The sequence below is a fragment of the Colossoma macropomum genome, unplaced genomic scaffold (genome assembly GCF_904425465.1).
Source record: "Colossoma macropomum unplaced genomic scaffold, Colossoma_macropomum, whole genome shotgun sequence".
In the NCBI taxonomy this organism is placed as follows: domain Eukaryota; kingdom Metazoa; phylum Chordata; class Actinopteri; order Characiformes; family Serrasalmidae; genus Colossoma; species Colossoma macropomum.
Window position 1 is genome coordinate 32827304 of NW_023494801.1, and position 14411 is coordinate 32841714.

Consider the following 14411-nt stretch of genomic DNA (forward strand, 5'->3'; position numbering starts at 1 on the left):
GTCCATATTACATGATATCACAAAGCTGTGCGGTCATCAGTCGTCTGAGGCCTGATTCACACATACTGCGTCTGCGTGGTTTCATTTCAGCGGCCATGTTAACTGGTCATCGCACAAATGTTTACACCCCCAGCGGAGCGTGAGAGGAGTGTCAGGATTCGGTCATCTTGTTTTTTTTCCTCTCTCACTGAGAGTTTATTTTGGGCTCCAGGAGAAAAGTTACTGGACCTCGGCGTGAATTCGTCAGTCTTCAAAGCATTTCATTCACCTGTAGCGTTCGAGAGCGTTTGGAGCGTTACTCCATCCCACGCTGGCATTCCAGCGGTCACCACAGATATGGACAAAACAAGCCAAGAAAACCAAAGGGCTCCGAACATGACGGCAGTACATCTTACGAAATGTCTGCTGTCGTAGGGCGTAGCGGTTTGGGGGTTGACTCTCTGTGATCAGAGCTTTCAGATGTGGATTGGAGGAATTTTGTTCGGGGTTTCTGTGTAAAGTCTGGACTCGTATCCCTCAGCCTTCAACACCATGGAATGGATTTTGCAGAGAGATTTATGATGCTGGGCTTTTTATGTCTCCTCAGCTCAGCAAGACACTATGTATCTGTGTTTATCTCAGCCTCTTAAACTCTCCGCAGTCATTATAGTGATTATATCCGTCGTTGGTTAGGGTTATCAGCATAGGCGGCAACTACAGGGGGGTATTGGGCCATTGGGCCCCCAAAACTAACTTCTTTCTCCAGCACACAGGGTTGCCAGATTCACAAGTTTCTTGACAAATCCGAGGGGTCTGAAAGGGCAGAATAGAGGAGGAGCTGCGTATGTAACGCAGCAAAATACAGTGAAATAAGCCATTAGAATAAAAAACAGAAAACCCCACCAGACTTTCAAAAACGCAAAGTCTCTCATTAATTACAGTTAACAAATAAAATGCTGTCTAAACATTGTGTGCTGCAGATCAATTTCCCAGTTGGTCAACTAGGCTGAAACTGTCAGGCAATCACAGTCAGAAAGCTGTCCATGTACGGATGTATCTGCTCTTTAAAGAGTTATGTTTTTATTGAGCAGACTGGCTGATTTGATTTGACCGTTTATCCATTTGGTTAAAGGATTCTGTGTAACTTTCTTGCTGCTGTGCACAGCAGAACAAACGCTGTGTGTGCGTGACCCATGCATTCACAGTGTAGTGCACAATATAGTACACAGTGTAGGGCACAGTATAGTGCACAGTGTAGGGCACAGTATAGTACACAGTGTAGGACACAGTATAATGCACAGTGTAGGACACAGTATTGTCCACAGTATAGTGCAGAGTGTAGGAGACACTATAGTACACAGTGTAGGGCACAGTATTGTCCACAGTATAGTGCAGAGTGTAGGACACACTATAGTACACAGTATAGTACACAGTGTAGGGCACAGTATAGTGCACAGTGTAGGGCACAGTATAGTACACAGTGTAGGGCACAGTATAGTACACAGTGTAGGACACAGTATAGTGCACAGTGTAGGACACACTATAGTACACAGTGTAGGACACACTATAGTACACAGTGTAGGGCACAGTATAGTGCACAGTGTAGGACACACTATAGTACACAGTGTAGTACACAGTGTAGGACACAGTATAGTACACATTGTGGGGTACAGTGAAGTGCACAGTATAGAACGCAGTATTGTGCACAGTATAGTACACAGTGTAGGGCACAGTATAGTACACATTGTGGGGTACAGTGAAGTGCACAGTATAGAACACAGTATTGTGCACAGTATAGTACACAGTGTAGGGCACAGTTTAGTGCACAGTATAGTACACAGTGTAGGGCACAGTTTAGTGCACAGTATAGTACACACTATTGTGCACAGTATAGTACACACTATTGTGCACAGTATAGTGCACAGTGTAAGGCACCTTATAGTACACAGTATTGTGCACATTGTAAGGCACAGTATAGTACATAGTCTAAGGCACAATGTAGTACACAGTACAGTACACAGTATAGTACACACTATTGTGTACAGTATAGCACACAGTGTAGGGCACAGTATTGTGCACTGTATAGTACACAGTGTAGGGCACAGTATAGTACACAGTATTGTGCACAGTATAGTACACAGTGTAAGGCACAGTATAGTGCACAGTATAGCACACAGTGTACGGTATAGAACACAGTAGTGTGAACTGTAGCAGTCAAATAACCGTATCTCTCTTGCCCTGCAACAGAACAGACAGCACAAAGATACTTAAAACCCACCAGAACCTGAAACTGACCCAAAATGTGTCCAACCGTAAACGTCTGAAACAGGGTTTAAAAACACAACACATTTATTAAAATAATCTCTACATCTAATGAATCTTATATAAACTTGTATCACTCGTGTGTAAAACCAGTCCGCGCCCTCCTCCTCTGTTCTGTAGATACCTGGCGCTCCAGTGCCGCTCTGCTCGCGAAGCCTCTGTGAAACCTCTGACATGTTAACATGAGCGCTGAAATGAAAAGCAGCGCCGCTCGCGCCGCCGGAGAGCGTGTTTAAATTCAAATATTTTCACTTAATGATAATATCAATGATCATGAGTGATCACATTATACACCTGATCACAGAAGTGTTTGATATCAAAAATAAAATAAATGATTAATAACTTATATATATTCCCCATGAGTCCTGCTCTTACTTCAGTGTCCTTCCCCCGAATTAAATGTCTGTCATCAGGTTAGGACATCAATTCAAATTCTGCCTCCCCCCATGTTTAACTCGGGTTGGTGCTCATGGTTCAGAATCAGTAATCAGTAGTGCTGGGAAAATTATATGCCTTAATTACATCTTAATGTTCTCTCTCTCTCTCTCTCTCTCTGTCTCTCTCTCTCTTTCTCTCTCTCTTTCTCTCTCTACTTCTCTCTCTCTCTCTCTCTCTCTCTTCTCTCTCTCTCTCTCTACTTCTCTCTCTCCTCTCTCTCTCTCTTCTCTCTCTTTCTCTCTCTACTTCTCTCTCTCTCTCTCTCTCTCTCTCTCTTCTCTCTCTCTCTCTCTCTCTCTCTCTCTCTCTTTCTCTCTCTACTTCTCTCTCTCTCTCTCTCTTTCTCGTAGAGTGAGGAGAAGAACAGGCAGTTGCAGGAACGGCTGGACGATGCTAAGCAGAAGCTCCAGCAGACCCTGCAGAGAGCCGAAACACTGCCGGAGATCGAGGCTCAACTCGCTCAGAGAGTGGCTGCTTTAAACAAGGTACTGACTATACACTGACCACTCACACTGACTACACACTGACCACCCAGACTGACTATACACTGACCACTCACACTGACTACACACTGACCACTCAGACTGACTATACACTGACCACTCAGACTGACTACACACTGACCACTCACACTGACTATACACTGACCACTCACACTGACTATACACTGACCACTCAGACTGACTACACACTGACCACTCACACTGACTATACACTGACCACTCAGACTGACTACACACTGACCACTCACACTGACTATACACTGACCACTCACACTGACTATACACTGACCACTCAGACTGACTACACACTGACCACTCACACTGACTATACACTGACCACTCACACTGACTACACACTCACACTGACTATACACTGACCACTCACACTGACTATACACTGACCACTCACACTGACTATACACTGACCACTCAGACTGACTATACACTGACCACTCACGCTGACTACACACTGACCACGCACACTGACTATACACTGACCACTCACAATGACTACACACTGACCACTCACCCTGACTATACACTGACCACTTACACTGACCACTCAAACTGACTATACACTGACCACTCAGACTGACTACACACTGACCACTCACACTGACCACTCAAACAGACTATGCACTGACCACTCACACTGACTACACCCTGACCACTCACACTGACCACTCACACTGACTATACTCTGGCCACTCACACTGACTATACACTGACCACTCACATTGACTATACACTGACCACTCACATTGACTATACACTGACCACTCACAACGACTACTCACACTGACTATACACTGACCACTCACACTGACACATTGACTATACACTGACCACTCACTGACCACTTACTGACCACGCTCACTGACCACTCCCATTGACCACAGTTACTATACACTGACCACTCACTGACCACTTACTGACCATGCTCACTGACCACTCCCATTGACCACACACATTTACTATACACTGACCACTCACACTGACTATACACTGACGACTCACTGACTACACACTGACCACTCACACTGACTATACACTGATCACTAACACTAACTTTTCACTGACCACTCACACTGACTATACACTGACCACTCACTGACTACACACTGACCACTCACACTGACTATACACTGACCACTCACTGACTACACACTGACCACTCACACTGACTATACACTGATCACTAACACTAACTTTTCACTGACTGCTCACACTGACACACTGACTATACACTAGCCGCTCACTGACTATACACTGACCACTCACACTAACTATTCACTGACCACTCACTCTGACACACTGAGTACACACTGACCTCTCACATTGACACACTGACTATACACTGACCACTCACACTGACTATGTACTGACCACCACTTTGACTACTCACACTGTCTACACACTGACTGTTCGCTGATCACTTACTAACTATACATTGACTAAACACTGAACATTCACGCCGACTATACACTGACCACTCACACTGACTACACACTGACCACTCACGCTGACCACACACACATACTGACTATACACTGACTACACACTGACCACTCACACCAACTACACTGACCATTCACACTGACTATTCACTGACCATTCACAATGACTATACACTGACCACTCAGACTGACTACACATCTAACTCTACACTGACCACTCACACTGACTATACACTGACCACTCACAATGACTAACTCTACACTGACCACTCACACTGACTACACACTGACCACTCACTCTGACTATACACTGACCACTCACTCTGACACACTGACTAGACACACTGACCACACACTCACCCCTCACTGACCACACACTTTTGTGTGTGTGTAGAAAAAGCACAAACATCTGAAAAGAGTCCATTTCACCAAAATAATCTTTAGTCTTTCTCCCTCTGCGTGCGTCTGTCTCTCTCTCTCTCTTTCTCTCTCTCTGTCTCTCTCTCTCTGTTCCTCTTCCTTCTGGCGCAGGCTGAGGAGCGCCATGGCAACTTTGAGGAGCGACTGCGACAGATGGAGGCACAACTGGAGGAGAAAAACCAGGAGCTGCAGAGAGTGAGTCATGCTTTTTCCTTACCCCTCTCTCCCCATCTCTCCCTCTCCCTCCCTATCTCTCCCTCTCCCTCCCTATCTCTCTCTCTCTCTCTCTCTCTCTCTCTCTCTTTCTCTCTCTCCCTTTCCCTCCCTATCTCTCTCTCTCTCTCTCTCTCTCTCTCTCTCTCTCTCTCCCTTTCCCTCCCTATCTCTCTCTCTCTCTCTCTCTCTCTTTCTTTCTCTCTCTCCCTTTCCCTCCCTATCTCTCTCTCTCTCTCTCTCTCTCTCTCTCTCTCTCTTTCTCTCTCTCCCTTTCCCTCCCTATCTCTCTCTCTCTCTCTCTCTCTCTCTCTCTCTCTCTCCCTTTCCCTCCCTATCTCTCTCTCTCTCTCCCCCTCTCTCTGGACTTGTAGTGGAAGATTAAACAGAAGGCCTCAGCTGCGTTTACTCTGTATGTCCATAAGTATTCAGACGGTCCTTCTAATCAGTGAATTCAGCCACTTTCAGTTGTGCCCATTGCTGACACAGGCAGCTCGCACAGCTTGTATAATCTCTGTGGAACAGCGCTGACCATAACAATGGGCCACTGGTGCTATTTTGAGAGTATTTGTGCTATTTATGCTGTATTTGGTGACGTTTATGGGGGGTTTGGTGTTTTTTTGGGGGGTTTGTGGTATTTGAGGGTGTTTGGGGTATTTAGTGGTATCTTGGGGTATTTGGTGGTATTTCGAGGGTGTTATGGGGTGTTTTAGGGTGTTTTGGGTGTTTAGGGGTATTTGCTGGTATGTTGGGGTGTTTGGGGTTTTTGGTGTTGTTTTAGGGGTATTAGTAGTATTTTGATGGTTTTTTGGTGATGGTTTGGAAAATCTTTGACATATTTGGTGATGTTTTGGGGTGTTTACTTGGTGGAGTTTAGGGGTATTTGTTGGTGTTTTGGGGTGTTTAAGGGGTATTTGGTGGTGTTTTGCTAGAAATTATGGGGTTATTTTGGGGGGCAGTGTTGGTGCAGTTGGAAGAAGTGTATTTTTAAAATGGTGAGCTGATGTGCATCTTAAAAGTGAAACGGTCTCTCTCTCTCTGTACTTCTTTCTCTGTGTCCCTCGCTCGTTCTCTTGCTCTCTCCCTCTCTCAGTCTCTCTCTATATGCTCCTGTGAGTGGGCTTGTTTTGCATGTACATGTGCGTGTGAGGAGAGTGTGTGGGTTCATTTTTCTTGTTTACGTTTTCTCCACATGCCCCCCCCCCAAACACACACACACGTCAGCGGCTCAAAGGACTGTAAACATGCATCGGTCTGAAGGTGGCGATTCAGCTGCATCGATTTTGGAACATTATAAACAATTATGATAATAAAATTAAGTAAAAATGTGAAATATGATCAAATATAATAGAAGGGTTTCATTACGAAACACATTATAGACCCATTTAAAGATCTGTCATTTTTATACATTATACACACAAGAAATAGAAATGCTATATGATGATTAATACCACCTTTATTAGAGGAGTAAAAATATGTTTTCCTGTGCCTGTTCTCTGACCACGGTTTTGGATTGCGATTGAAACATTAAAGCCTTGCTTTCTCTTAGTTATTCTGCCTCGTTACAGGAATTAAAATCTTTAGTTATTATAAAAAAAATATGTATATTAAAAATTTGTTTGGCCAAATAAAATTGCCGCTATTTTCAAAAGGTAAAAATCCGAAAAAAGGGTCCATGTTTTGTTTTTATTGTCTATATTCCGCTACTGTGTCAGCAGTTCCTCAAGTCTCATTTACATATTCAGTGTAACTTTAACAATAATTCCACATCATATCAAAACAATCAAATCAAATCAGGGTGAAATTATACCACAATTATTAAATATAATTGTTACGAGGATTAACACTTCCAACGATTCACTCTCTCTCTTTCTCTCTCTCTCTCTCTTTCTCGCTGTATCTCTCTCTGTCACTCTCTCTCACTCTGTCTCTCTCTCTCTCTCTCTATCTCTCTCTCTGTCTCTCTCTCACTTTCTCTCTGTCTCTCTCTCTCTCTCTCTCTCTCTCTCCCTCTCTTCCCCAGGCAAGGCAGAGAGAGAGAATGAATGATGAACACAATAAGCGTCTTTCGGACACGGTGGACAAGCTGCTGTCCGAATCAAACGAGCGCCTGCAGCTCCACCTGAAGGAGCGCATGGCCGCACTGGAGGAAAAGGTGAGTTCGCTGACCGTTCAGTGTCCTTTATAATTAGCACTGAAGGCTAAAACGTGATCAGTTGCTTTTCCTTGTTTTCTTGTTTCTCTACTCTCTCAGAGGAAATCTTGTCCTTAATTATGTTAATATAATCCTTCAGATTGTACAGGCAGGTAGAGTGTGGTCATTTCTGTGAGTGTGTGAGGTGCAGCTGTTTGACCCCCTGCTCCTCCCATTATTGATCAAAAGGACCATTTGGATTTAAAGCAGTGTTTCAGTTGCTGACGGTGTGAAACTCTGTCCCTCAGAACGCGCTGTCTGAGGAACTGGCCAATATGAAGAAGATCCAGGACGACCTGCTCGCAAACAAGGTGGGTTCCTCTCTGAGACCACCTGCAGGACGGAGCAGTACACTGACGTTCCTCTGATTACCCCCCCCCCCCACCACCACCACCACCACTCTCTTCTACTTTCTTTTAATTTCCTTTCCTTTCATCTCATCACCTCTTCTCTCCTTCTTCCTTCCTTTTATTTCCTTCCCTTCAATGTCCTTTCCTTTCCTTTCCTTTCCTTCCAGCTCCTTTCCTTCCAGCTCCTTTCCTTTCTGTCCTGTCTCCCCTTTCCTCTCCTTTTTTCCACCAATTTCCTTTCCCTTCCTTTCATCTCCTCCCTTCTCTTCCTTTCCCTTCCCTCTCCCCTTTCCTGTCCTGTCCTGTCCTGTCTTGCCCTTTCTTTCTTTTCCTTTAATCTCCTGTCTTCCTTCTTCTCTCCTACCCTTTCCTCTCTTCCTTCCCTCTCTTCCTCTCCACCAATTTCCTTTCCTTTTTTCCTTTCCTTTCCTTTCCTGTCCTGTCCTGTCCTGGCCTGGCCACTCTGTACTTTTGCTTTGTTTAAATCTCCTCTCTTCCACCTCCTTCCCTTCTATTTCCTCTCCTCCATTCTTTTCATTTCCTTTCCTTCATTGTCCTGCCACTTTCACCAATTCCTGTCTTTTATTTTCTGTTCCTTTTATCTTCCCTTCTCCTCCACTTCCCTTCTTTTCTCATTCCTTTCCTTTCCTCTCCTCTTTCCTTTTCTTATCCTCCTTCCTTTCCTTTCCCTCTCCTCTTTCCTTTCCTTTCCTTTCCTACCAACTCTTCTCTCATTTGTTCACCTTTCCTTCTTCTTTCTTCTCTTCTCACTTCTCCTTTCCTCTCCTGTTTTTCTTTCCTCAGGATCAGCTCATTGCGGAGCTGGAGCGGCTGCAGGCAGAGCTGGATCAGCTCAGAGGAAGGCCAGGCTCCTCCTACTCCCGGTAAGCCCCTCCCTCTCTTTGAAGAAGAAGATAGTCCGCATTAAAGCCATTTTAGTCCAGCATTTTAAGCTGTTATCTCTGCGTTCATAACGTATGGCTGATTATTACAGACACTGATTTTTGATTTGTCTCGAGTCAAAAAGCTTTCATAGTGGAGAGAACCCACTGACTCGAGATACAGTCATAATAAAGTGTCTTAGATGTGTCTGTATTATCAGATGTCATTTATTGAAGGGTCACTGTACAGCTCTGCGCTGCTTTATTCTCTGACCGCTCCTGTCCTCCTCCGCTGTCTCCTGCAGGTCTCTCCCTGGCAGTGCTTTGGAGCTGAGGTATTCCCAGGGGGGCGGCTCCTTACCGGCAGGCTCCACCTCTCACATGGATCACTATGGCAGCACGGGCTCAGGGGGCGTGGTCAGACGGGCGCACCGTGGGCGCTGGGGCGGAGCCAGGGAGGACGCCAGCAAGGTGAGGAGTTTCAGATAACCTTTAGTGCTGCAGTAATAAACCCACACACAATGTATTTCAAATAAACAAGATATTAAATCATAACTGCATTTTCACAGAGGATCAATACCTACAACACTCGCTTTTGCCGTATTAAAGGATCGTATGTTAAAATTAAGATACTGGAATATAAATTCATTTTAAAAGGTATCAAACAGTGAAATGCATTAGACAGGATTTGGCTATTTTCATACATTTTCAACTGTATTTGATAAACACACCAATCAGGCATAACATTCTGACCACCTCCTTGTTTCTACACTCATTGTCCATTTTATCAGCTCCACTTACTATATAGGTGCACTTTGTAGTTCTACAGTTACAGACTGTAGTCCATCTGTTTCTCTGATACTTTGTTAGCCCCCTTTTACCCTGCTCTTCAGTGGTCAGGACCCCCATGGACCCTCACAGAGCAGGTACTATTTGGGTGGTGGATCATTCTCAGCACTGCAGTAACACTGACGTGGTGGTGGTGTGTTTGTGTGTGTTGTGCTGGTGCGAGTGGATTAGACACAGCAGTGCTGCTGGAGTTTTTAAACACTGTGTCCACTCACTGTCCACTCTATTAGACACTCCTACCTTGTCAGTCCACCTTGTAGATGTAAAGTCAGAGACGATAGCTCATCTGCTGCTGCACAGTTTGTGTTGGTCATCCTCTAGTCCTGGTTCAGTGGTCACAGGACGCTGCCCACAGGACGCTGTTGGCTGGATATTTTTGGTTGGTGGACTATGCTCAGTCCAGCGGTGACACTGAGGTGTTTAAAAACTCCAGCAGCACTGCTGTGTCTGATCCACTCAGACCAGCACAACATACACTAACACACCACCACCACATCAGTGTTACTGCAGTGCTGAGAATGATCCACCACCCAAATAGTACCTGCTCTGTGAGGGTCCATGGGGGTCCTGACCACTGAAGAGCAGGGTAAAAGGGGGCTAACAAAGTATCAGAGAAACAGATGGACTACAGTCTGTAACTGTAGAACTACAAAGTGCACCTATATAGTAAGTGGAGCTGATAAAATGGACAATGAGTGTAGAAACAAGGAGGTGGTCAGAATGTTATGCTTGATCAGTGTACATGTACATACATTTACTTTGGTATGGTACATTTGTAGGTGTAATATTTCCCCATACATTTTAAGATAAATATATTCTGAAATACATTTTAGTGTGTGGAATGTATCATAGATTGCAATGTATTTGCCGTCAATTTCAAATGTACAAAAATACATGTCAGTGTATTTTTCTCCATATGGGAATGCATGTAGCTTTTTCTGTCACTAGTTCAATGAATACATAGTTTAAGTAGAGCTACTGGGGGTCAGCAGAGGGGCCAAGGGGAGGGGATGAAGGTGGATGGCAGGAGGTGAAGGGGGACAGGGCAAAGGTTGGAGAAGAAGCTGAAGGAGGGAGGATCAAAGGGTAGGGGAAGAAGGTGAAGGGGGTCTGGGGTCAGGGGATGGTGGAGATGTTCCCACCTCAGGAGGACAATACAGATCCAACTTCAAACAACTGTAAGACGATACAGCTGACTTAAAGGACATGTGAACGGACATATACTTTCTGTTTGATGGAGTTAAACATCTGAAAGGTTTTAGCGCTGACATCACAACGAGGGGACACACTGTGTGGCCTTTGGCTTTATTCCCAAAGTAACCGGTCACTAATATTGGCAAATAAGACCTGTGTGCTGCACTTTGTTTGAGATTCTGCCTAAAACCATTCAGCGTTGCGTCACCTGACCCGAATACTGCGCCAGAGGTGGCTTATGAGGAGCCTGTCAGGCTGTCGGGCTAGGGAGCCTCTTCCTATTTCCCTCGTTGTATCAAATACAGGACTACAAAACAGCAGAGGGCCAGTTCTCAATAAATGGGGGTGAGTGGAGCTCAACGGCTAAAAATGAAAAGTTAAAATAGTTTCTAATCACTCGCCCAGAACTTTCCTTTAATTTCAGAAAGTAGAAGTGTAAATTTCACTAAAGAAGTAAAGAAAACTCACCTGTATGTTTGATTTTTACTACAGCAAACAGGGTTTTGGGCAGCAGGACGCTAACATTACTGATACAGAGTGCTGATAGGTTAGCATTACTGCTACTGGGTGCTGTTTGGTTAGCATTACTGCTACTGAGCGCTGATTGGTTAGCATTACTGCTACTGAGTGCTGATAGGTTAGCATTACTGCTACTGAGTGCTGATTGGTTAGCATTACTGCTACTGGGTGCTGTTTGGTTAGCATTACTGCTACTGGGTGCTGTTTGGTTAGCATTACTGCTACTGAGCGCTGATTGGTTAGCATTACTGCTACTGAGTGCTGATAGGTTAGCATTACTGCTACTGAGTACTGATTGGTTGGCATTACTGCTACTGAGTGCTGATTGGTTAGCATTACAGCTACTGAGTGCTGATTGTTAGCATGACTGCTACTGAGTGCTGATTGGTTAGCATTGCTGCTACTGGGTGCTGATTGGTTAGCATTACAGCTACTGAGTGCTGATTGTTAGCATTACTGCTACTGAGTGCTGATTGGTTAGCATTACTGCTACTGAGTGCTGATTGGTTAGCGAGCGGAGCAGCTCACTGGCTGTTCCCACTCACTGACGTCATGAACGTACATGAGATGCCCTTTTAAACTCGTATAACTTGAGTTTAAAAGCTCTTAAAAATATAACAGCGGTGTTAAAATGTTTTATACTGCTCTTTGTTCAGAAAATGAATGTATTTTATATTAAAATGTTTACGCTCCATCTTGACCCATTTGTTTTGGACTCGCTCAGGAGCGCCCTCTAGTGTTTGAGAAACCCAGAAGACATTACAGGGTGGTAAATAGTCCTCTCTACGAGTTCTCTGACCTTGCGCTAAATCACTGAACTGATTCATCGGGTTCTGCTGGAGACCAGCGCTGGCGTTTGACCGTTTCTGCTGTATGTAGGGTTCAGAACTCGTGTTGTGATATTGTTTTCCTCTAAATTAACCTGGCTAAGCTTTAATATAGCGAGTTATTGCAAACCAAAAGGAAATCCATTGAAACGCTTTGAAAAGCTCTGTGACCAGACGTCTGTCAGGCGGAGTCTAACCCCCCTCTTCTCTGCCCGTTGTGCTGCAGTATGGAGACTGGGACAGCGGCGCTCTGCTGGGTCCGGGGTTCGAGGGTGGAGTTGAGGGCGGGTGCTCGGACGATGAGGAGGACCGCGAGACTCTGTTCGGCTCGGAGCTCCTGTCCCCCAGCGGACAGACGGACGTCCAGACGCTGGCCATTATGCTTCAGGAGCAGCTGGAGGCCATCAACAAGGAAATCAAGTGAGGAGAGGGATCAGAGCAGAGGGACCTAACAGGATGTGAATGAGTGGGACGGTTTAAATGAGAGGTTTATGTTAAACAGCCGCGAGAGCACAAAGAGCTACAGTCCTGAGGTCACAGTGAGGGAGGAAGTTCCCTCTCTCCTTCTCTCGTTCTCTTTCATCACTTCATTATAATTTTTATTATGTAGCATCCAGTGTTGTTTTCATTTGGAGTTTTATTTGGATGCGGATTAATCTGATATTTAAATATGAGTTTTTGGACTTTAATATGAAGGTCCCTGACAGCTGTATTGTCACTTGTCATGACAAAACTTCGTAAAACTTCGTAAAACATTGTTAACTTTGAACTATTTAACTAATTACATAATAGTGTACTTATAATAAGTACTTAAGCAGTACGTTGTGCAATTAATAACACATACATTAGATTTACATTCAGCATCATTCTCTATGAAACTTACAAACACAGGTGCAATATGGATTGAACACTTATAATCTGCATTTTAAAGACCCCCCCCTCTCTCTGTCTCTCTCTCTCTGCCTCTGCCTCTGTCTCTGTCTCTCTCTCTCTCTCTCTCTCTCTCTCTCTGTCTCTCTCTCTCTCTCTCTGCCTCTGTCTTTGTCTCTGTCTTTCTCTCTCTCTCTCTCTCTGTCTCTCTCTCTCTCTCTCACTGTCTCTCTCTCTCTCTCTCTTTCTCTCTCTCTCTCTCTGTGTGTCTCTCTCTCTTTCTCTGTCTCTCTCTCTCTCTGTCTCTCTCTCTCTCTTTCTTTCTCTCTCTCTGTCTCTCTCTTTCTTTCTCTCTCTCTCTCTCTCTCTCTCTCTCTCTCTCTCTCTCTCTTTGTCTCTGTCTCTCTCTCTCTCTCTCACTCTCTCTCTCTCTCAGGCTGATTCAGGAGGAGAAGGAGAACACAGAGCTGAGGGCTGAGGAGATTGAGAGCCGGGTCAGCAGCGTGGCTTTGGACGGACCCCCAGTGCCCCCCTCCTCTCTGGGTCGGGACGCCAGCGGCAGAACCTTCATCCCTCCATCCCTTACCTCCTCCACACTTGCCTCCCCCTCTCCCCCCAGCTCGGGACACTCAACCCCCCGCCTGCCCCACTCCCCCGCACGCGAAACTGACCGACAGGTACATGTGTGGATTTACACACACTCACTGTAGCTACACACAGTTTCTGTTTTAGGAATAGTTCATCAAAACACAAATTTCTACACAGTTTTTCTCTATAATTTTGATGTCGTTCATCAGGCAAGACATGTTTAGTGTCTGAAGTTTGCTGCTGTAGTTTTAGCACTGGAGCTATGAGGCTAGTCTAAAACAAGTAATGGAAGACTAAACCCCAGTTAGCATCAGACCTCATCACACACTGGCCTCAAAGCTGTGTGGAGGTGTTTAGTATCTCTATTAGACTAGATTATGAGGTTTTAGACACTGTGTGACTCACTGTTATCGATAAACATGGACTGAAGTATGTTAGCATAGCTAAAAACAGCAGCAGCTTGAATTTTGTTCATACGTTTCCCCGTGTTTATAAATAACAGTATGTCATAAAGCGTCACTTCCATAGAAATACATGCATAGATGTCACGTTGGCTGTTTTCAGAATCAGAATCACTTTATTTCGCCAAGTATGTTACACATAGAAGGAATTAGCCTTGGTGAGTCACGCATGCATGACATACAACGGCATAATGGAAAAGTCAGAATCCGCCTCTGAACAACTGAATGTGTATTGAGAAAAGATGAGTTCTCAGGATTAAATTGACCATAACTTGCTTATTACTCCACCAATTTGCATCAAATTTGTTTTGTTATAATTGTCACATTGGTCACCGACAGCTGAGTT

At 44.7% G+C, this 14411-nt stretch overlaps 1 protein-coding gene across 1 annotated transcript in view; it reads left to right on the forward strand.

Annotated features, from left to right (window-relative positions):
- Positions 1-14411, forward strand: part of ppfia3 (PTPRF interacting protein alpha 3) — a 71451-nt gene that overhangs the window by 26686 nt on the left and 30354 nt on the right. Inside the window, exons 11-18 of the mRNA XM_036589873.1 lie at positions 3090-3224; positions 5231-5314; positions 7356-7487; positions 7775-7837; positions 8681-8760; positions 9063-9228; positions 12373-12566; positions 13453-13693. Coding sequence (XP_036445766.1) covers positions 3090-3224; positions 5231-5314; positions 7356-7487; positions 7775-7837; positions 8681-8760; positions 9063-9228; positions 12373-12566; positions 13453-13693 — 1095 coding nt within the window. The remainder of the gene's footprint in view (positions 1-3089; positions 3225-5230; positions 5315-7355; positions 7488-7774; positions 7838-8680; positions 8761-9062; positions 9229-12372; positions 12567-13452; positions 13694-14411) is intronic.